Source organism: Chiroxiphia lanceolata, chromosome 7 (genome assembly GCF_009829145.1).
Source record: "Chiroxiphia lanceolata isolate bChiLan1 chromosome 7, bChiLan1.pri, whole genome shotgun sequence".
In the NCBI taxonomy this organism is placed as follows: domain Eukaryota; kingdom Metazoa; phylum Chordata; class Aves; order Passeriformes; family Pipridae; genus Chiroxiphia; species Chiroxiphia lanceolata.
Window position 1 is genome coordinate 11,812,122 of NC_045643.1, and position 21,378 is coordinate 11,833,499.

The 21,378-nt window shown below is 40.9% G+C and overlaps 2 protein-coding genes across 13 annotated transcripts; one reads left to right on the forward strand and one right to left on the reverse strand.

Moving 5' to 3' along the window:
- Positions 1-82: 82 nt before the first annotated feature.
- PPIL3 (peptidylprolyl isomerase like 3) lies at positions 83-15,037 on the reverse strand. 12 transcript variants are annotated; one of them, XR_004358009.1, is made up of 12 exons: positions 14,702-14,807; positions 14,319-14,381; positions 13,932-13,979; positions 12,712-12,786; positions 11,850-11,943; positions 11,128-11,195; positions 10,570-10,688; positions 8,771-8,996; positions 8,281-8,429; positions 4,215-4,371; positions 1,463-1,526; positions 83-317 (listed from the first exon to the last, which is right to left on the reverse strand). XR_004358009.1 is itself a non-coding variant. In XM_032693187.1 (8 exons), exons 3-8 carry the CDS (start codon positions 13,932-13,934, stop codon positions 8,870-8,872), a joined length of 486 nt encoding a protein of 161 aa, XP_032549078.1. In that variant the 5' UTR covers positions 13,935-13,979; positions 14,319-14,381; positions 14,702-14,807; the 3' UTR covers positions 8,589-8,869. The 12 variants fall into 12 exon arrangements, 3 of the variants coding, with proteins under 3 accessions (XP_032549078.1, XP_032549079.1, XP_032549076.1); XR_004358012.1 differs by having other exon boundaries at positions 14,295-14,381; XR_004358011.1 differs by having other exon boundaries at positions 14,772-14,795.
- Positions 14,870-19,762, forward strand: NIF3L1 (NGG1 interacting factor 3 like 1). Its single transcript, XM_032693184.1, has 6 exons — positions 14,870-15,547; positions 16,241-16,403; positions 16,843-16,969; positions 17,344-17,482; positions 18,840-18,923; positions 19,402-19,762. Exons 1-6 carry the CDS (start codon positions 15,112-15,114, stop codon positions 19,584-19,586), a joined length of 1,134 nt encoding a protein of 377 aa, XP_032549075.1. The 5' UTR covers positions 14,870-15,111; the 3' UTR covers positions 19,587-19,762.
- The last annotated feature ends 1,616 nt before the right edge of the window (positions 19,763-21,378 follow it).

Genomic DNA, 21,378 nt, shown 5'->3' on the forward strand with positions numbered 1-21,378 from the left:
GCAATCCAGCTTTTCTTTTATCATGTGATACAGCAATGGCTGCAGCATTTGCTTCATCATTGCCAGGTGTTTTTTTTGCCACACCTCTGAAAGGAAATCAAGAGACGTTTTTATTCACATAACAAATAAAGCAAAAAGGAAGCATCCTTACAGTTCACAGATCTGAAGGTCTGATATGCCATCTGTCTAATGTGATCCAGCTTAAATGGCAGAGAGCATTCTCTTCAATGCAAGTCAAAGGTGCTGTCCCATGAGCTCAGAAACAATGCATATGGTGTCCGTGGTGCTCAAACCATTCCAACATCTGGGCACAGTGACTACAAAGGCAGGAACAAGACATGATTTGCAACAGCTGTATTAGCACTGAGACATGCATTTCCCATGTTACAGAAAGTGAGGTCACAGAAATTGTAAAGCTGAAACAAAGTAAAAGGTGGCTTTGTATAATCATAGTGTACTGCTGAGACCCAGTCCCTGTAAATATTCCAGTACTAGGACTTCCGAAGCTGCATCAGAGCAGCTACCATTGTTTTTGACTGTTTTCACAGATACATGTTTGGCTCTTCTGAAGAGACCGGTGGAACAGTGATTATAACAGTGACTAGTTTTAACTAAGAATATTCAGATATACATTGTTTATAACAATGGCAACCTTACCAGAAAAGTTGAGGTTTTTTTTTTTACTACATGCTGACAATATAACCAAAGTTCATCTATGCATAAATACAACTAAAATGGCATATTTAAATTCTGAAAACATACTTGATCCCGTATATATCAGTATTGTTCTCGGAGGTTAGAAGTCCCACCTACTTCCCCACTGTATTTATGTATGTTGGGCTAATACTGGAGGAACTTCCACATCTCACAGCCTTACACAACTGTCAGTCAAAAGTGACCAGCAGCCTTCTTCAGTCCTTAAGTAGTAAAAATGTGAACTGAGGTTTCAAGTGCCTTCTACAGTGGCTAGAAAGACAATCTTGTTGCCTAATACCTTGCACATAGTAAAACTGCCATAAAACACAAAATACGTTCCTGATTTGCAACAGACTCACTGACAGAACCCAAACAGCATTGCATCACCACAGGCTAAGCTTTAAGTTAGCTACATGGTGCCAGACAGCTTCCTCGTTACACAGGCTTGGGGTGGTCCAGGCCCCAGGACTGCCCAGTGTAGGGGAGTGCAGCTTCACCCCACATTGTCCTGGTCACCTACCTTCATCAGCCCTCATCCTCTTAACAGGCCTCAGCCTCCAGTCCTGCACAACTCTCCTGTCTAAGTGCTGCTTTCAGCATGCTGTAGTAACATAATTAGTGTTTGGGAACTATGGCAGCCATAAAGAAATACTTAACAGCCTACAACGACGTAAAGATAAAACCTGATGCAATCAGCAAGCACTTTATGAACCTCACTGTGACAGCATCAATAAGAAAAATTACATGTATTTAATGAAAGACTTACGCTTTGCGATTGATGCATTCCACTACTCCGGAAGTACCTTCACCCAAAACAGCAACAATCTCATCTATAAAGGAAAAAACTCTCAGTCATAAGCTGTGAAGTTATGCAGCTATTAAAAAAAATGAATCAAACAAAAATAGATATAAGTACTACCACTGAAACTGTTCTAGACTGTGCTTCTTTAAATTGTAATTACCCAGTTTACAATTGTTATTGTTGCTGTTATTGGACAACTCTCGTCAAAGCATATTTAACAGGCAAAAAGGAAAAAATAAACAAGTAATGTACTCAAGTTTTACAGAAAAAGAGTAACAATCCCCACCCCTAAACAAAAAAAAAAGGATGGAAAGAAAAGACTTCCAAAGCTCCTCACATCTTATGCTAGAAGAATTTTTTGCATTGGGTTTCTGTGGCCAGGTTTTAGTAGCTGGGGGGACTACAGGGGTGGATTCTGTGAGAAGCTGCCAGAAGCATCCCCCATGTCTGACAGAGCCAATGCCAAGTGGCTCAAAGATGGACTGCCATTGGCCAAGGCTGAGCCAGACAGAGATGACAGTAACTCCTCTGGGATAAGATTTAAGAAGGAAAAGTTATTGCACAGATATAATTACACTCAGAGAAGAGAGAAGTGATAATATGTGAGAGGAGCAGCCCTGCAGACACCAAGGTCAGTGGAGAAGGAGGGGAAGGAGGTGCTCCAGCCACCGGAGCTGAGGCTCCCCTGCAGCCCATGGTACAGCCCATGGGGAGGCAGCTGTGCCCCTGCAGCCCATGAAGGACCACAAGGGTGCAGAGATTCCACCTGCAGCCCATGGACGAGATGCACGCCGGAGTGGATAGATGCCTGAAATAAGGCTGTGATTCCATGGGAAGCCTGTGCTGGAGCAGGGTCCTGGCAGAAGGTAGAGCCCAGGAAGGAGGAAGGGGTGGGGGAAAGTTGCTTTTAAGATTTTACCTCTCATTATTGTGCTCTGATTTTGACTGGTAATAAATTCAGTTGATAACCCAGAGCTGAGTCTGTTTCACCAATGATGGTAACTGGTGAGTGATCTCTCCCTGTCCTCCCTCAATTCAAGAACCTTTTGTTACATTTTCTCTCCCCAGTCTGGTTGCAGAGGGGACTGATGGAGAGGCTTTGGTGGCCACCTGCACCCAGACAGGGTCAACCCACCACATCTATCATAGAGTTCAGAAACTTTGAAAAATATTCTCTACATCTTGCACTTAGTAGGCTCCTCTCTGACAGATCAGGTGACTCTGCATTATGTTCTGCACTCCTGGATCTTTCCAAATGGCACCACAATCATGCAGCCCACCCAAGTGAATTCAGGTCAGAATACACAATTCATTCAGCAGGGAAATACTCAGGCATTCAGATACACACCAGGCCACAAACAGATGACAGGAACAATTTCAAATTCAGTCCCCAGAAATTCACAGGGCACATAGTTAATGTTACAGGAGAAAAACATGGCAAGGAACAGATTTTCAGATGAAACTCAGAGTAGCAAGGCAACAAAAAATTACAATTGTTTTTCTTTTAAAAGACTGGTTCACTGAATTTTACTTCATTATTTCAGGGCCCCTATTTTTTTCTTAAACCAAACAGATTTAATAATTATCTTTTACAAAACATATATATGTGTATATAAGATAGCCCTGTGGCCAAATTAAAATACCCATCTTAAGCAATCAAGATTAAATCACTTGTACGAGTATTTGGCAAGAAGTTATTTTTTTAATCATAAATACCATATACATTTACTTTGTGCTGTCTTGGCTGAAGATCTTAACTTATAATTCCAATCTTCAGCTTTAACAGCTAAATATAAAACAAAGATCAGAAAAACAACCCTCCTAGTGGATGGACATCATTCATATCCGATTCTACACATTTCTCACTGATACTTAGAAAAGTAAATCTGACATTACAACCTCTCTATTTCAGTGATACTTAGTCAAAATCAAGTTTAGAAACTTGTCCTTGGATTTTCGAGTAGGGCTTAAATAAATGCTTGTCATAATAAAAGATTTGAAGTCACGAAAGTGATGCCTGTATTTCAAATACTCCAATTGATGGTTATTCTTCATTAATCTGCTCAAATATATTCAGTGAACAAATAGCAACACCATATTTGGTGATATCACAAGCATATGTACAAACTATATATTTTCACTGAAGGAAATACAATCCTAGCAAAAAAGAATAAGCTACTAATATGATCTAAAGGAATAAACTTTTACCAACAGAATTTCCCAACCTCCCACACTCAATTACTACTGCCCAGATGAGAACCTATCTTCTTAAAAGTAAAAAAACAAAACAAAACAAAAAAACAACAAGCTAAATTAAAATTGGCCACATCACCTGCAGAGGATGAGGATGACAACTAGTATAATATGTCTTGTGTTTCCTTTTGCTACCAACTGTCACATTAAGACCAGATCTCTGGCTATTCTGATGTCCAGTGCCACATCCTTGCTTGAATTCATGACTGCATCCTTCAAAACTGCGTTTTGGATGACAGCCTCTCTCATTTACAGATTCGGTTTCTGAATCACTACTACAAAAAAATGATCCAGTAAACGTAATTAAAATCATTCCAGTGCCCCTAGGAAGACAGCTTTTTGTTTTAAGCTGTAAGACATCTCTCTTGAAATACCTCCAACTCAAAAATTAATCCATTATCAGATCACATGATGAGAATAATAAAATCTTGAAACACATGCTTGCTGATCAAAAGCTATTTACCTGTCAGGAGTTTCAGAAAGATCAAGTTTGCAGCACTTTTTCTCCTGTGCACTTCTGAACTGTGGGCCTTTTCCTTCTCAGCATTGTAGCAGCTTCTCCAAAGTGGTCTTTTTCTTTTATCCCGGTCAGGCCAATTAGTTCACCTGCAATTCCCCAGCTGTAACAAAGATATTTTACTCTTTGAATTACATCCCATAGACAAACGATTCACTTTCAAAGCCATTGATCATCAAATTTACAGTATAATGAAGACTGCATTTTTCCTCAATCCCCAGTTTCCGTGTTTTTTCCTCTGCTCTTCCCTCTACATTATTTTTTTATTCAAGAGTTTTTTCAAATTAACTGTTTTTGATAGGGGAACATAAACCAGTAACCTACTCCTTAAAAAAAAGACTTTTATTTAAAAGACGCATTGTGACTCAGACACTCAACACTTCTGCAAAGCTGCTCAGGCTCCCAGTGCTGCACACCCTAGAGAAAGAAAGGCTTCTGTGGACTTAACACGGGCACACAGTTACTGCCCACTGGGTTTTTGAAGACTTAAAGGAATTGGTTCTATAGATTCCCGAAGAACTCCTGATGCTAAGCCAGTATGACAATAAACCCCCGGTTATCTCCCAGCTACTTAGCTCCCGGAGGAAAAGTGAACTCATTCGCTGCCCGTCTTTTATTTCCCTTTCCAAGAGTCACCTGATTCCCGCGCCCAGACCACGCCTCAGGCCGCCCCCGCCGGGCTCCTCCGCGGCGCCGCAGGCTGGAGGGCGGAGCGGGGCCGTTCCCGCTCCCGGCCAGGGGGACTGCGCGGGGTCTGGCCCTCGAACCCCCGCTCCAGAGGCTCCGCGCTCGGGCCGAGCCGGGGCACGGGGAAGGGCTCCAGCCTCCCCTGCCAGAGCGGCCGAGGCCATTTTCTCCCCGCCCGCAGAAAGCGCAGAGAGAACATGGCGGCCGGCGGGTGAGGGGGAGACTCGGAGTTGCGAAATGGTCATTTTTCACCCGTGGTGATAAAGCTGTTAATTGTCTCTTAACTTTTTTTACGCATTGTTAGTGGTTGTCAAAGCATGTGCATGTACCCAGTCAGCTTTAAATCAGCAGGGGTTTAACGGATCACATATGACTAACAAAGATGTCTTTGCAAATCACTGGCATAAGAAAAATCTTTCCCGAAGAGTTGAATCCTTTTTTTTTTTTTTTTCCTTCTTATGCCATATGGTATCTTTGACTAGCTCTGAATCATGTTTTCCAGTCTGGAGGGGAACATCAAACTAGCCCTGGCTTCCCCTGCTGCTGTCACTGCCCACAGGGCAGCGCAGTCCCAGCGCTCTCAGCCCCTGGGCCATCGATCGGGCACCTCAGCACAGCGAACCAAGCACTGTGCCTGAAATTTGGCGTTGAAAAACCCGTAATAAGCAGTCAAACAGCTCAAGTGTAATCTAATTTATGGGGAAACAGAGCACCTAAGGATAAAACAGTCCTGAAACACTACAATAGCCTATACACATCACTTCCCTAAAACTCAATTTATTTATTTTTTTTTTATTCTGAGGACTAAACCTTCTGAAATACATCCACGCCTGGTAAATAAAAAAAAAAAATACAAAGAGCAAGGAGGGTCATTTACTTCTCCAATTGCCCCTGTGATCAACTTACAGTACATACATTACACATGTAAGTTTGTCACTGTTCAAAAATAATGCACCATTATTTTCTTCTTGTTCACTGCTCTCCAGCTTAGACTGAGTCCTACTCACAGCATGACCTACTACTAACACCAACTTTACCTATTGCTTTTCTAATGGCACCAAAGGTCAGAGATAATCTAGAATATACACGATGAGACCCTCCATCACAGTTATATTTTCTTTAAATGAGTAGACATTTCAGCAGAACTCATCTTGTGGCTGTAGTGTTTGTGATAAAGGACCAGACTGAAGGAAGCAAACAGAGTTTATAAAGCACAAGTGGACTACAGTAATAGTACTGTCTGCAACATTTCTGCTATCTAAAGGATTATACCTGTCACAAAAGTCAAACAGCTGGGGACACATCAGTGGACTGTGTGCAAGAACTGAACTGCACGTATGCTGTACCCAGCAACCCACAGAACCACACACTGCCACCACTGGGCTATTTCCTACTCTGTCCTGCCTTTTCTTCAACAGGTGACTGGGACCAACCCCACCCTTATTTTTCATGTTGAATTCCAAGTTCTCAGGGAGAACCTGGGAAACCTGGGAGAGGTTCAGAGCCACAAATAGGAAAACAGACATAATACAATTCTGAAAAGTTTGGATGTAATTCTGTCCCCAAAGGATCACTCTTCTTTCAATACACAGCATTAGATTAAAAAAAAAAAATCTAAAAACTCTAAAAAAAATTTTTTTCCAGTTTGGTGCTAGATGTTAGCATTTTAGATTATTGGTTCCTTTGCAATGTAGGAAATTTCTCAGCGTGTCCTTCCTTCTGCATGGCAGTAAGTGTCAGTCAAACATGTACTTGCATGGTTCTGTCTACTTCTGTATACTTCCCTATAACCTCTGTCCCTTGCCACAGGTTATAGGGAAGAGAGAGAGCATGGAACTAAAATTAAGTCCTTTACCTGACTGACTGAAGTATTACAGTATATACACAGTACATATACGTATATATATACAGTATATACAGTCTGGAGCAAGGGCTGGGAGCTTAAGCAACACTCCATAAAGAATACAGAAACTTTGTCCCAGAGAGGGCACTGATTAACTCTGCTCATTAACGCCTCAGTAATCTGCACCTTTGCCTTTCTCTTGCAAGTAAGTTTTCCTCCTTATTTTAATGGGCAAAGTCTCAAAATGAGAAATAACGGTCTGAAGCAGACTGCAAGTCAGCTGGCCTGGGCCTCTCAAGGATTACAAAGCATATATATGAGACTGAGCTTTGCTAAGGGATGTTAACTGAGTGTAAAGAGAACTGGGGGAAGAAGTCTAAAATGGTAGGAGTAGGACGCAGGAACTGCGAGTACTCTTTCCTATCCAGGTCTCTTATGCACAGTTAGAACTAGAAACAAACCCTCTCACCTCTACAGAATCTGAAAGTGCACCTCTGTGCAAAGTTGATTTTTTCCAGCTTTATGAAATTAAATTGATGCTAAAATTTAATTTTATAACTACAACAAAGAAGAGCAGAACATTTTGCTTTTCCCAGTATGCCCAAGGTGGAGAACTCTTTTTTGATGTATACAAATTGCTCTTTTCCTGCTTAAGTCAAGTTATTTTGTTTTGAGCATAGGATCAGCAATATACATAAATACACACTCATACACATGCACGTACTATAGTTTTCCTCTTGACCAGTCAATATTTAGAAACGTCTGTACCTTCCTACAGATTTTTCTTATTTGAGTCCAATAACAGTTGCTCTCAGCTAAGACCAAACAACAGCTCTCTCTTCCTTGTTCAACCTCATCTGACCACAGCCTTTTTGACACTGCTCTTTGTTTACTCCCTTGTATTGGGTCTGCCTGAGCTGGAGTTCATTTCCCCATAGCAGCCCTCACAGTGCTGTGCTTTGCATTAGGAGCTAGAAGGGTGTTGATAACACACGTGTTTTGGCTACTGCTGAGCACAGCATCAGCACTGTAACATTCCTTCAGCAGTTGAGGGCAAGATTCTGGGAGAGAACATAAGTAGGCCAGCTGACCCAAACTGACCAAAGGGATATTCCATACCACATGACATCAGCTCAGATATAAAAGCTAAGGCAAGGATGTAGTGGGTTTGTTTCCTTTTCCTGGGAGGGAAAAGGGAGGGGAGGTATTAATTGTCTCCAGTGGCTGCCTGCCCTGCTTCTTGGAAGCAGCTGGACATCACTGCTCATGGGAAGTAGAGAATAAACCTTGTTATTTTTTGCTTTGCTTTTGTGCACGCAAGCTTCTGCTTTGCTTTTGCCTTAATAAACTGCCTTATCCCAACAAAGTACAAAAAGTGATGAAAAACAGTTACACTAAATCCATGTTGCCTTGTTTCAATTAATGGCTATGTAAAGAAAATACTTGCTCTTTCATACATATTAACAGAAATACCTTTCATACCTATAGCACTGTGCCAGAAGCAGAAGAAATTATTTTCCATCTACCTTTTTGGGAGGTTGAAGAGGTTGCTATTTCAACACAGCAGTACAAGTATGTTCTTAAATCCTCTGCGAGAGAAAGGTTTCATCGATTTATGACATTGCTCTCACCTAGAAAATTGCATATCTTACTTTACTCTTTTGAGAAAACTGAGTAATGAAGGTTAGAATTTACGTGAGAAAGTTTCAGAAAACTGGTAGCATGAAATTATAGCAAAGAACATTGTTTTAACATAGAATCACTAAGAAAGATAAGGCAAAACTCGAAGATTTGCAAAAATACTTTAAAAGTTTTTTTTTTTTATTTTACAAGTATAAAAAGCAATGTTTAAAAATTAAAATCCTGGCTGATACTCTGGAAAACCCTGCTTCTGAAGCACAAGATTTCTCTGTGACAACTCCAAAACAATGTCACAGCTCCTGAAAATTATGCATTCAGTGAGCAAACTTACTTGATCCAGCTCAAGTAACCCTTTTTAATGGCTCCTTAAATCCCATGATCTGGGAGTTGGTCTGACCAGTCTCTAAAGAATGTGTTGAGGCCTCTGTGGCTACAGAGCAAAAGGGTTGGCATGGATTGTAATATCTTTAATACGAACATCATTAAGAGGTCGGTAGGTTTTCTCATTCACAGGCAGCTTCTCCAGCTCATCCAGGGTCTCCAAGCCATCAATAACTCTGCAAGAAAAACAGAAGTGCTAGAAATCTCCTCCTAATAATGATTTAAATTTCACAATTGAGGTATCTCAAAACACTTTACAGTTAAGTATCACAGGGCAAGGACTTTGCAAGCAAATGATACAAGTAAAGACAACCAAAAAGTGCTTTGAAAGGAAATACGAAGCATCCATGACAGATTCTGAAAAAAAGTACAAATAATTCCTGCTGACCTGACAGTATCATATTTTATACCAACCACAGCTGTATGAAGTTCCTGGCTGCACTTCCTGACAGGCAGGATTGACCAACACAGTATAGGCTTAGGTAGCAGCAAGATCCTGGCCCTAGCAAACTTCAGTCAGAATTATTGAAATCTTACGTCTGGAAAATCAATATTCGAACCTGAGATTATAATTTCTAACCTTCTGACTCAAAGACAAGATTGGACAGAATCATTTACAACTGTTGTAAATCTAATGGCACGGATTTCCTGCTCAGGCTGAAGAACTGGCAAGAGAGATTTTTCTACTAAAACCTCATACTTTTTTTTGTTTAAGCAACTAGTTCTGGTAAATCTTGGCAGTTTATTCCCCAGAAACAGACTTAGAAGAAAACACATTGTGCTGTTCCACTCAGTCACCTTCATGAGCTCTTCAAATCCACGTTGCAGTGGATTGTGGGCCTGCAGGACTGACTGTATATGATGTTCTGCTGGTTCTGCAGCTGAGGCAGGAGTACAGAGTCTATATTTCTATAAAAAAAATCTAAAAAACCCTACTTTCAATCACACTTCTAAACAAACTCAGAAATGAAAGGAGCACCTACAGTTAGATGCCTACAAACAATACAAATAGTAGAAAATAAGTATTTTCACATTCCACAGTTTCTTTTGAATATTTAGCTGCACTTAATAAGGCTGCATTTTCTCAGCAGATTCACTTGTAAGCTAGAGACTTCAACAACAAACGAAAGACATTACGATGATTCTGAAAGAGAAAAAGCCAATCTGAAAGGCTCAAACATTTTAGATATTTGCTTAGAATATGATAATTTATCAGTAATGTTTATTAACATAAGTATATTTTAAAATAATGATGCAACAACCTCAGTTGATTTTATTAACTGTCAGTTCCATGAGTTTTATCTGACCAACAGGAAGTCCCACCTAAACAGAAGCATGACCAAGTCAGTACCACATCCATCCCCAGATCCAGTCCCAAATCAGATTCTTGGTTCTCAGTAAACCCTACAACTGTATATCCAGATGTTCTGGAGTTGGCTTAAAATCAGGCTGCATCCATTTGGGAATGGATGAAAAGCCAAGCTGGAATAAGCAGTGGGGGAGGGAAAGAAAGAAAGAAAATCTACATTCTTCAGGTAATTTTTAATATGCCTATTTCCACTGAATTCCCTAATACTAAGAAAAAGGTAACAGCATTTTGGAGCAACTAATTCTGGTGACAGTGCAAGAGCATACATGTACATACACACATCCTTATAACCAGAAGCTTCTGAGTTTGCATTGCATGTGCCCTGAAATACTCAGATCCTCCCCACACACTGATAAAGAGGCGAGCAGTTGGATCCTTACTTTCCAAACACCGTGTACTTCATGTCCAGGTGCGGCTGTTTGCCGTAAGTGATGAAGAACTGGGATCCATTGGTGTTCGGACCATTGTTTGCCATTGAAACTACCCCACGGACACTGTGCTGAACAAGGGGAGAAACCTCAACGTGAATACACATCTCTGAGAGCAGGACTAACCTGTACAAAGTGCTCTGTGACCTAGAACTCTGCCTCAATACCATTATTAAGAACAAATCTTGGTTGCTAATATATTCTATCCCAATTCATAATTAGCTCTTTAAAACTGCTCTTAGAATGAAAAATTACTTTCCCTTTAGTGCATGAAAAACACTGTTACAAATTCTTTGTAATTTTGTTTTCAGTGATGAAAACCCTCAAACCTAACTTGCCAAGCACAGAAATGCCTGTTCCTATTTTAATAATACTAAGCTTTCCATCCTTTATTTGTTTTACAATTACAAAAGAGGTGTTTCATACAGTACAACACAATGCTGATTGTTCTCCAACTTGTAAAGAAAATTCATATGAAAACATAACTGCATATTGAGAGCACAGAAATACCTTTAGGTATTCACTGAATTCATCTTCAAACTTCTTGCCCCAGATGCTGTTACCTCCTTTCCCAGTGCCTGACAAAGAAGCACCACAGTAGAGATTACCAGATTTTCAGACTGAAAAATCCAGAAATTATGTTCTGTTATGACATTTTAATACAAAGACCCTAGATAGGCTGTAATTAGTTTGAGGCAGGGATCAAGTTCTTGTTTCTTGACACTGCACGGAGACTTAAGTTTATATAAAGAACACCTATTAAGTAGCAGAGCAAAACACTGACATATCCTCAAATTAAATTCAGTGTGAGTACAAACAGATGTAGAGCTGAATGAGATTTTCTCCCCAACAGCTGCCACTGTCTGGGACATTTTCCCCAAATGCTTTAGAGGCAGTGTAGCCTTTCAAGCAGAAACCAGATAAAGAACAGTAGCAACTACTCCTCGTTCAACAGCTGGTAAGTCAACAGATCCATCATATTTAGTGGAGACAGGTGGAAAAACTCAAGTTTGTAGAATGCACGATTATTTAAAACTAGAGTAATGACTGCACTTCTGTAAGCCCACCAAAGAAAACTAATCTCAGCATTAGAACCTCCATCACCAATGCAATAATTCTAATATTTTATTTTTATTTATTTACATTTTGTGTTTAATATTAATACTTAGAATTTTATATCTTGACACTTTATGTACATTTTTCTGTAGAGAGACCCAGACAGAAGAATTTACCTAATGGATCCCCTGTCTGAACCATGAAGCCCTTTATATTTCGGTGAAATACGCATCCATTGTAGTAGTTACTAGCACAAAGAGCCAGGAAATTCTATGGAAATCAAACAAACCATATTAACAAACAACTGAAAAATAGTATTGTCTTACTAAAATGACAGAATTGGCAAGACCAATGCTTTTACCCCTGCTTTGCATTGTGACCATGTGAATACAGAGTATTGCCACAGAACAGTTACAAACAAATCATAGTTAATAAACTCCTTTGACACTGTCACACATACAAAGAATTTTAAAGGTTACAGTGTAAGGTTGTCTGACTTGAGGAACAAACAAAAAGCCTGAGATATGCTCTAAAGTATCACTGCCATTCAACATTTTTATTTTGTACATGTAATTCTGTAATCAATAACTTTATGCCTCAGCTTTTTCATTAAAAAATAAATTAATTCAATTTAAGTTCATTGCAGAAAGGAGAACCTGGGGCCTCTGACAAACTGGGAGTCTCCCTCTTTTAAACTAAAATCAAGCTTGGGAGAGTGTGAGCATACCCATGGAAATTTGGGAATCCCATGCTATGTGTCACATTTCCCCTTGGGGGCAGAGGACACTTTGGAAGATGCTGGAACTTCGAGGGAAGAGTCCCTTAGCTAACCCTTACCAAGTGAGAAACAGGCATCAAAACTCTAGGGAGCATGACACAGTGCACAAGTTCCATGAGTGGAACAGACACAGTACCACCTTAAAATTCCATTATGTGAAAAGATGAATTGCAAAAGCCACTCTACCCCCTCTACAATCTTCACTATTTCTACTGCTTTGTTTCAACACTAGGCAATCCTGCTGCTGTTATTTGACTTACTTCACAGGTCTTTGGAGTACGCTCACAGAATAGTTCAATTTTAATATCTCCTACATCAGTATGCAGCGTGACAGCCTGAGCAAAAAGCAGAAAATAATTAAATCAGCAATGAACTACTAACAGACTCAGTTTTATTTCTCAGTCCTACAAAGAACATAAGCAAGTTCCCACGATATATAACCACTGTTTCAATATTTGGCCATAAGCAAGGCTACTGTCACAAACTTTCCACATTTCCAGTAAAATCACCAGAAAGCACTCAGTTTCATTCAGGTTCAGGACAAATCAAGTTTGCCATGGTAATGCAGAAGCTGTTTTATGGTGTTACACTGCAGAAATACATTATTCATTTGCGATTGTAAAGGTGAAGAACCAAGGTTATATCTATCTGGATGAGAGTGTGCTGCACATACCTCACTCTTTTTTAACCAGAGGAGCAACTGATGTGTGTTACTTGCCTGCAGCCTTCTGGGTGATAAAGCTAGTTTGAAATGGCAGTGTACATAATCTACCTTCACAAACAAGCAAATGTACAAAATAACATACTTTTCCTAAGAATTTATAGATTAGCTTTATATAATTTAAAACTGCAGTTACCCAGTCACCTAAGCACATATATCTCTGTAGGCCCAATATATCGTAGTGCTCCCATGAAAAGTGCTAAACTATGCTAATACAATTACACTGGGGATAAGTGCAAGGAAAAATAACCAAAATCAGCATCATGTTGATACTGGCATACTACTCCAAAAGTATACAGGTAAAGGAGAGGAGACAGCTGCCACAGTGTCCATGAAGGTGCTATAAAAGGTGTATGTACAGTTTAAGATATGTACACTCTTATCTCTATTTCCTGATTTGCTAAACTTTTAAAAGTCTGCAAGTTTATATACACCGAAGCAGGGTTTGCAACTCGAATAATGCTTCTGTGGTTAAAGAAACCAAACTAGATTATCAAATATATACCAAAGTAGGACTAAATTTTAGGATCTTTGAAGTAAAAGTTTAATTATATTTTAGACTGATGTAAACGGACCTGTTTTCCTTTTCACAATATATTCTTATAAGTCTGAAATGAAAACCTAAACTTTTCATTACAAATTCTTCACAGCATCAGAGTAATATGTGTAATCCTTTGAGATGCAGAACAGTTATTCACTTTCCAAGAGGTGATCATTTCAGAAAGAATGAAAATATATAAAAAGTGCTTTTGTTCTCACCATGTCTGCTTATCAAAAAGCTGAGGCAGCTTTCTATACAGCAAATTCCTGCAAAGAAAACATAGGAAATCATTTGGGTTTTTTCCCCGCCAACCCCGACTTCTTTTTGATTTGTAAATATTTGTGTGGTTATATGCTTTTACATCACACGGTTCTACAGTGCCATTCAAGTGACTGTGGATAAGTTTTACTTGCATTAAGCAACTGCACACCATATAAAGAAGTAGAAATTAGTACAAAAAGATAGCTTAGAGAAAAGGGGTGAAGGTCCAAAACACCCTTTCCTAGGATGAAAGTTTATACTAAGCAATCAGTTTTTCCAAATATTATGACGTTGGCAGAACAGTAAGTGGCAGAAATTACCAGATAAAAGCCCCATGCCAGTACCTAGTGGAAATGTGTTTTGGAGCCAGCTCCTGACAGCTGTAAGCACCTGCAACGTCCAGGTACCTGCATCCAAGCACAGGACCAGACTTTTTTAATCTTAGCAATATTTTAAAATAAAGCGTTTAGAATGGCGGTAATAGAATCGCACCTGTGTAGAAATCAAGAGATTCACGCGCCGATTTCTCCTGTATACCCGCCCTCCCCGGTGAACCCCCGGGGAAGCCGCCACCAGCCGGCTCCGGCGTCCCCATCGCAACCCCCCTGCCCTCGGCTCCCCCTCACCCACGACAGCCCGGAGCTGTGGCTCCTTCCCTGCCCACCCGAGGTGCCGCCACCCAGCTCCTCCACCGGCCCTCCCCGCCCACGGGCGAGCATGCCTGAACCTGCCGGGGCTGGATCCAGACGGATCGTCTGGAAGCAGCGGCTCGTCTCCCGCCGCGGGCCGCCGCTCACCCCTCCCGGCGCTGCGGAGGGGCCGCCCCAGCGCCCGGAGCGCGGCGGAAGCGGCGGGGCCAGCGCAGGTCCCGCCTCGCAGCGCCGGCCCTTCCCTGCGTCAGGTGGTGCGGTGCCACCCGCTGCCCTTCGCCGAGGCAGGGCCGGCTCCGGGGCCGGGCCCTGCGGGTCGCTGTGCCGCGGGAAGGGGGATGACGCTCCAGCTCCGCGCCTTGGGTGCAGGGCCGCGCTGACCCGGCCGCGGGGCGGCATCCGCAGCCCGAGCGCTCTCCGCTGCTGTTCCGGCCCGTGGGTTACCCAGGCTCGTTCCGGCCTGTTTTCCCCCTGTTCAGGTCGTCGCATGCTGCTGCCTGGCACGGCGCTGCTTCGCCGGCCTCTCCACCGCATCCGTGCTTTGGGCCGCCTGCCCGCCCGCGCCCTCATGGACCTCAGGGAGCTCGTTTCTGCCCTGAATGACTTCGCACCCCTCTCTTTGGCGGAAAGCTGGGACAATGTGGGGTTGCTGGTGGAACCAAGTCCTCCCCACACTGTGAACACCCTTTTGCTTACTAACGATCTCACTGAGGAGGTGATGGAAGAGGCGGTGCAAAAGAAGGCAGACCTCATTCTTTCTTACCACCCTCCTATATTCACGCCGCTCAAGCGAGTAACGTGGAAGACCTGGAAGGAACGGCTGGTGGTCCGAGCTCTGGAGCACAGAATCGGGATTTACTCTCCACATACAGCGTACGATGCCATACCTCACGGAGTTAATAACTGGCTGACAAAGGGACTCGGTGAGATTCTGTTAAAAACAAAGAAAGAAAGGTTAAAATTATTCATTGGTATATGCTGTTTTACCTGAGGACCTTTCCTCATTTTCCTTTCTTCCAGCTTTTACAGGACTTCATCGTTCTTTCTTTTTTTCCCCCACGATATTTTTCTAGTACTAAGAACCTTAAACGTATTTTAGGAAATTTATCTTGGTGATGTATACCAGATGCAAACACTAGAGGACATTTTCAGATGCATGACTATGTTGGATGACTACTATTGGATGTAGCATATTTATTGTCCGTTGTGGTTGCAAAGCTTAAGACCACCGACTTTAAATCACCATCTTAAGGACTTAAGCTACCTGAAATTATTTTAGATTTTTATCCTGTGTTATGACTCATAGGTTACAACAGCTGGGTCTTTTCCAGTCTGTCATACAAACCAGAAACTATTTTTAGTTTTGTACAGCTCTTAGGATAAAATTGATGGCGCTAAGAATGACAAATAATACATATCTATCAACTTCTTTGGACTTAAAGTAGACTTTGCCTAATGGAAACAACAGGACAAAAAGTCCTCACTTCTGGTCAGGGAAAATGGATTTGAGTGCAAAATTTGCATCTTTTTGTTGTATCTCTTTAGGATATGTGCTAAATCAGTATTAGGATACTTATCCAGCTTTATAAAACAGCAGTCTTGTACTGTTTTCTCAGGTGCCTGTACTTCGGTCCCACTGCATCCATCAACTGCACCAAGCTGTCCAGCTGAGGGCACTCACCGGGTAGAATTCTGCACAGACACTGAGCATCTGGATGTAGTGCTGTCCAAAATCAAAGACATCCAAGAGATCTCTTGTCTCACTACTTTCCCAGCCAGGTATCTCCTCTGCTCTCTAGTGTTGTGCTCTTTCTGTTTGAAAGAATAAGTTGCTGTAATTGTACTTTACTATTGTAACCACTTTGTTCCTCTGTGCATTGCTGCTGTATTTTTCTGCAGAGACCTAGAAACTTAAGGAATAATTGTCCCTTTCTGATCAATCTATATCATGCTAAATGGTAACTGCTACTCAAGTCTGGCATCACATAGATTAGAGGTGGTAAAGAGGAGTATTAACAGGAAATTTGATGAGGTCAGATGAGTTAAATTCCCATATCTGCTTTTTCCATGAGAGTGAACTAGGCTAGGCTATTCCAATACCTTCTTTTTTCCTTTCTCAGTGGTAAAACAGCCACTGAGGCAGAATACCTTTGTTTTATAATTACAATGCTGAAATTTGATCTAGTTCTTAGCAAGCACCAAGCATATCTTTCCTCAGAGTTGAAGGTGAGGAGCAAACACGAGTCACTTTGAACTGCTCTCAGAAAGCACTGTTGGAGGTGGTGGCATTATTGTCCCAGAACAGCCTTCTTTATCACAAGACGGAGATTCTTTTGCTACAAAAGGTAACAAAATCATGAATTACTTCCTGTGAATGTATTACTTGTGTGAGCTGAGTGCCCTAAACACTGTAATGCAGCAGTCAGTAGCATCACACGTTGCCAGTTGCTGCCCCATCAGTGCACTGAAATACTGGTTTATGGGGATTTGAAGCCACACATGGTTTCCAAAGCAACGAAAATATTTGTGGCCTTTGCTAATTCTTCAATCAGTTCCAATAGCTGTTGTGATTAGAATGTTACATTTGAGGACATCACACATATTTTTGTAAAGTTCAGAGACATTCCTGAATGCCCGATATACTCACCTTGGTACAGGATGGAAAGCAATGCAAGCTTCTGGAGTCAGCTTTCTCACAGTAATTTTAATTTCTTTTCAGCCTCTTCTTCCCCACACTGGAATGGGACGTCTGTGCACACTGAGCGAGCCAGTCTCCTTGTCAGACATGACTGAGCGTATCAAAAGCCACCTAAAATTGCCTCACATCCGCATAGCCGTGGGAATGGGCAGGACACTAGGTAAACAGGCCTGCAAGTAAGGCTGTCCCTTAGAACTGGTATTCCAGGAAGATGAGGAGCATGAGTGTGTGTGTGAGAGTGGGAAATACTGCTCTGTCTTAAACAGGTTTACTTCCAAGTACTATGAAGCAATGCTAGGAAACAGCATCTTAGAATTTACACAGTACAATCACAAGAAAGAATCTTATCTGTACTTTTAGTGGGAAGTTCTGTTTTGCACTGGTTGACATACTGAAGAAGAGACAGCCCAAATCAAATACAAGACATCCTGTTTCATAATTTATATAATTACTAAGATTTTATTTGCTGCCCAGGATATCAGACACAGAGGTGTACTGTTTCATTGTACATTCCCTCTTGTGGCTGAATGTTAATTTCAAACCATCTCAAAACAGTAAGACACTTTGTGGTATCCTTATGAACATGTGACCATGTTTTGATGAAAGACAAGGAAAAAAGGTGAACCAGCTCAAACAGTGGAATCATTAGAAAAACGTGGAGCAAGCATCCTCTTATCCCTGCTACCTATCCTAATCTCCAAGGAGCACAGCTGCTAGAATTTGTGACAGCTAATTTGTTGAAAACTTTTTTTAACTTAGGAGACAGAAGTCTTATTAGAAGCCTCTTTACTGTCAATTGCACTAAAAAATCCCCAGAAATATTTTGAAGCCTCTCATTATGGTGTGGGAATGAAGTGATATGACTTCACTTAAATTAACAGTAATTGCAAGGCAACATACTGTAAAACCTTAACAGAATTTGAAAACTCTGTGTTGTGTGTCCCCTCTCCTTACTCAATGTAATGTATATGAAGAACTAAATTTCCTGTCACTGTCACACATGTAATAGCTTCTAATCAGTGATCACAGCAAATGGGCAAATTTTTAATGGCATGGAGCAGTTTTCAGCTTGCATTAAGACTGGCCTTCTGAGAGCCAAAAGTTAGCAACTAGTATATCTCAGAGGGAAAATGCTGCCTTAATGGCATCATTAGTTGGGAACCTAATGATGGTGGAACATGAAGTCCTGGAAAGAGTAGCAGCCTATTAAACAGTTCAGAAACCTAACTAAATAACATCTCACTAGGAGAAAACTAGCCATCAGCCAGACTCTGTGCTGTAGTGTTCTGAAAACTTTCCTACCCCTTGAAGAAAAAAAAAAAAATCTACCTATCACAGAGGATTGTGCTGTATTATCAGAGATGTTATAGGCCTATGACACTTCAAACTGACAGATGTGTCTCCAACTCCTACAAACTTACACTGACCCTAAAATCAAAGTAGTTATAGTGAAACAATTAATCAGTACAGACATGAGGGCTGAACAAAGTTTAACTGTGGCACCTTGTGTCCTGCAGAATCGCCAGTGAAGAAAGCTGCTCTGTGTGCTGGTTCTGGGAGCAGTGTCCTGAAGGGAACAGAAGCTGACCTCTACCTCACAGGTAAAAGATTATGTTGCTGTTTCATTATCTTTATGAAAATAGTCACTAGAAACAAACAAATGAACAAACAAACAAGCCAGGAAAAAAATAAAAGAGTTGACTGGTTGTTAAAAGATTTGGCCAGAAAGAGTTACCTATTATTTATAATTGAGAAACAATCAGTTAGTTATTGGAATGATAGAAGAATACCATTTAAGTAGAGATAACGTGGATCAGAGGCTGTGTGGCACAGTGAAAGTTATTTGAATTAAAACATTGTTATACATGCATTATTTCAACACAGAATCAGTGTTGATGACAATGTGTTGCAACTTTCAGTGTGTTTCTCCTTTGGCAAGACACAAGATACTCCCTCCATTCCCTGCAGAATTCCCTTATAGAAAATGGAATATAATGTAGTCTGCAAAATCTGCAAAGACCTGGTTACCTAAACTGTGTTATTAGTGATCTACATAACATTTCTTTCTCCAAATGGCAGGAGAGATGTCCCACCATGACGTTCTGGATGCAGTTGCCAAGGGGATAAGTGTTATTCTGTGTGAGCACAGTAACACTGAGCGAGGCTTCTTGTCAGAGCTGCGTGACGTGCTAGCGACCCACCTACAAAACAAAATCAGCATCATTGTGTCTGAGAAAGACAGAGATCCTCTCCAGGTGGCATAGGGGAAAAAACATAGGAGAGAGAAGATTCATTCAATCATGGTATCTTGCACAGACCTGTCCAGCTGCAAGCTTAATGGAGGTGTTTTAAATTGGTTCAGTACAGAATGATTGTATTGTACGGTCCCTCAAAGTCTGGGGTATATTTTGTCATGTCAGAAAAATAAATACTTGTTTTGGGCTACCAGAGGTTTGTTTACTCACTTACTGGGCTGCCCTTGAATAAATCCACTGTTACTTCTTGCTCTTACTAGATATATTTGATAACCATGATACGCTAGGATTGGTTTGGGTAAAATATGTAAAACCTGACTTATCTTCAGATTTAAGCTTACACAGTTCTACCCTGCTTCAGTTATGTCAAATGATGCCAGTGCAAGTCACTGATATTTTAGCTAATAAATTTCAGAAAAAGTACTTAATGAAAGGGTATGGATCACCCATTTCAATTAACAGTTTTATTAAGGCACCACTCAGATGCAAATACAGAACACAAATCGGGTTTTTGGTACTAGTATTCAATTGCACAATCTACCACTAATGCAGCTTAAGGGCTTTTTAATAAAGGGACTCTCAAAAAAAGGCTTTGGAAGGTTAAAATTCAATTCCTTAACAAAACTGTATATTAATTTAATGTACCTTTGTTACTTTCTTTTAAAAACAGTTTCTGTAACTGTGGCTCTTAGTTACAGGATTACTAAAACTGAACATGTAGTTTTTCACCACTGATAATGCTTGAGTTTTATTTTTCAAGTTAATTTTTTGTTGTTTGGGTTTTTTGGGGGTTTTTTTTAGGGAAAAAAAATCTCACAGTTGCATACCATACCATCTACAGATGGTAAATAGTTCAGTTACAAATTGGTAAAGGTCTTGGCACCATCCTTTTAAGTTAATAAAATTGGCTTATCAAGCAATGTCTCTACTGCATAATTGCATGTTTTGTTCCACTTAGATTTAAGTGGAGATGACTGGTATTATCTGAAGCTACCAAGGCTATATAAAGGCCATCATTCTTACCAATACCATGCAGACATCTCAGTAAGCTGAGGAAGACAAAGTGGGAAGAAATGTCTTCATTCCCTGTGGTTCTGTATTGCTACAGAGGACATTAAAATGCCACTGCCTTTGTACATACACAGAACACAAGAGACCTAAAATGAATGCAGAGATGGGCTAAGTGTCCAGAAACAGCATGAAATCAGATAAAATACTTTTAACACAAAACTCACGAGTTAACTCAAGGTATCTTTCTTTAGCTTGCATCACAGAATTAGCAGCAGCCAAAAACTGATACTACACAGCTGCTAAGGAGGTGGTTAAGTTTGTATCTCCTGCAGTCCTTCTCCTGGCCTGTATGGTCATCTGGTAGTCTACCAAAACTGTTTGTGGGTAATTCTGAACTCCAGATGATTATAGCACTTCCTTCATGTACATTTCACATCTAGAGAACCAGACAGAATTGCACTGAAAATGCACCATGGTATCACTATCTGGAAACACATTAGGTGGTGTCTTCTTGCATGCACTCAGAATATAAATGAAATCTAGAGTTTCACAGGGACTGTGGAGAGAATCAAAGGACTGAAAAACAGGATGTGGTTGCCGCTTAGCTACAGTTTACAGTTTGTCCAAGAAATCTCTTCCAGTGGCAGAGTTCTTGTTCTTTAACTCTACACCCAACTCACAGGACTTGGCTAAGTCACAACGCCTTGATCCCACTTCAGTGGCTTTTGGTGACTGGGACAGTAGCCTAAGGAGTGATAGGCAGGATCTGATGCTTTTTGCAAAGTTTTGA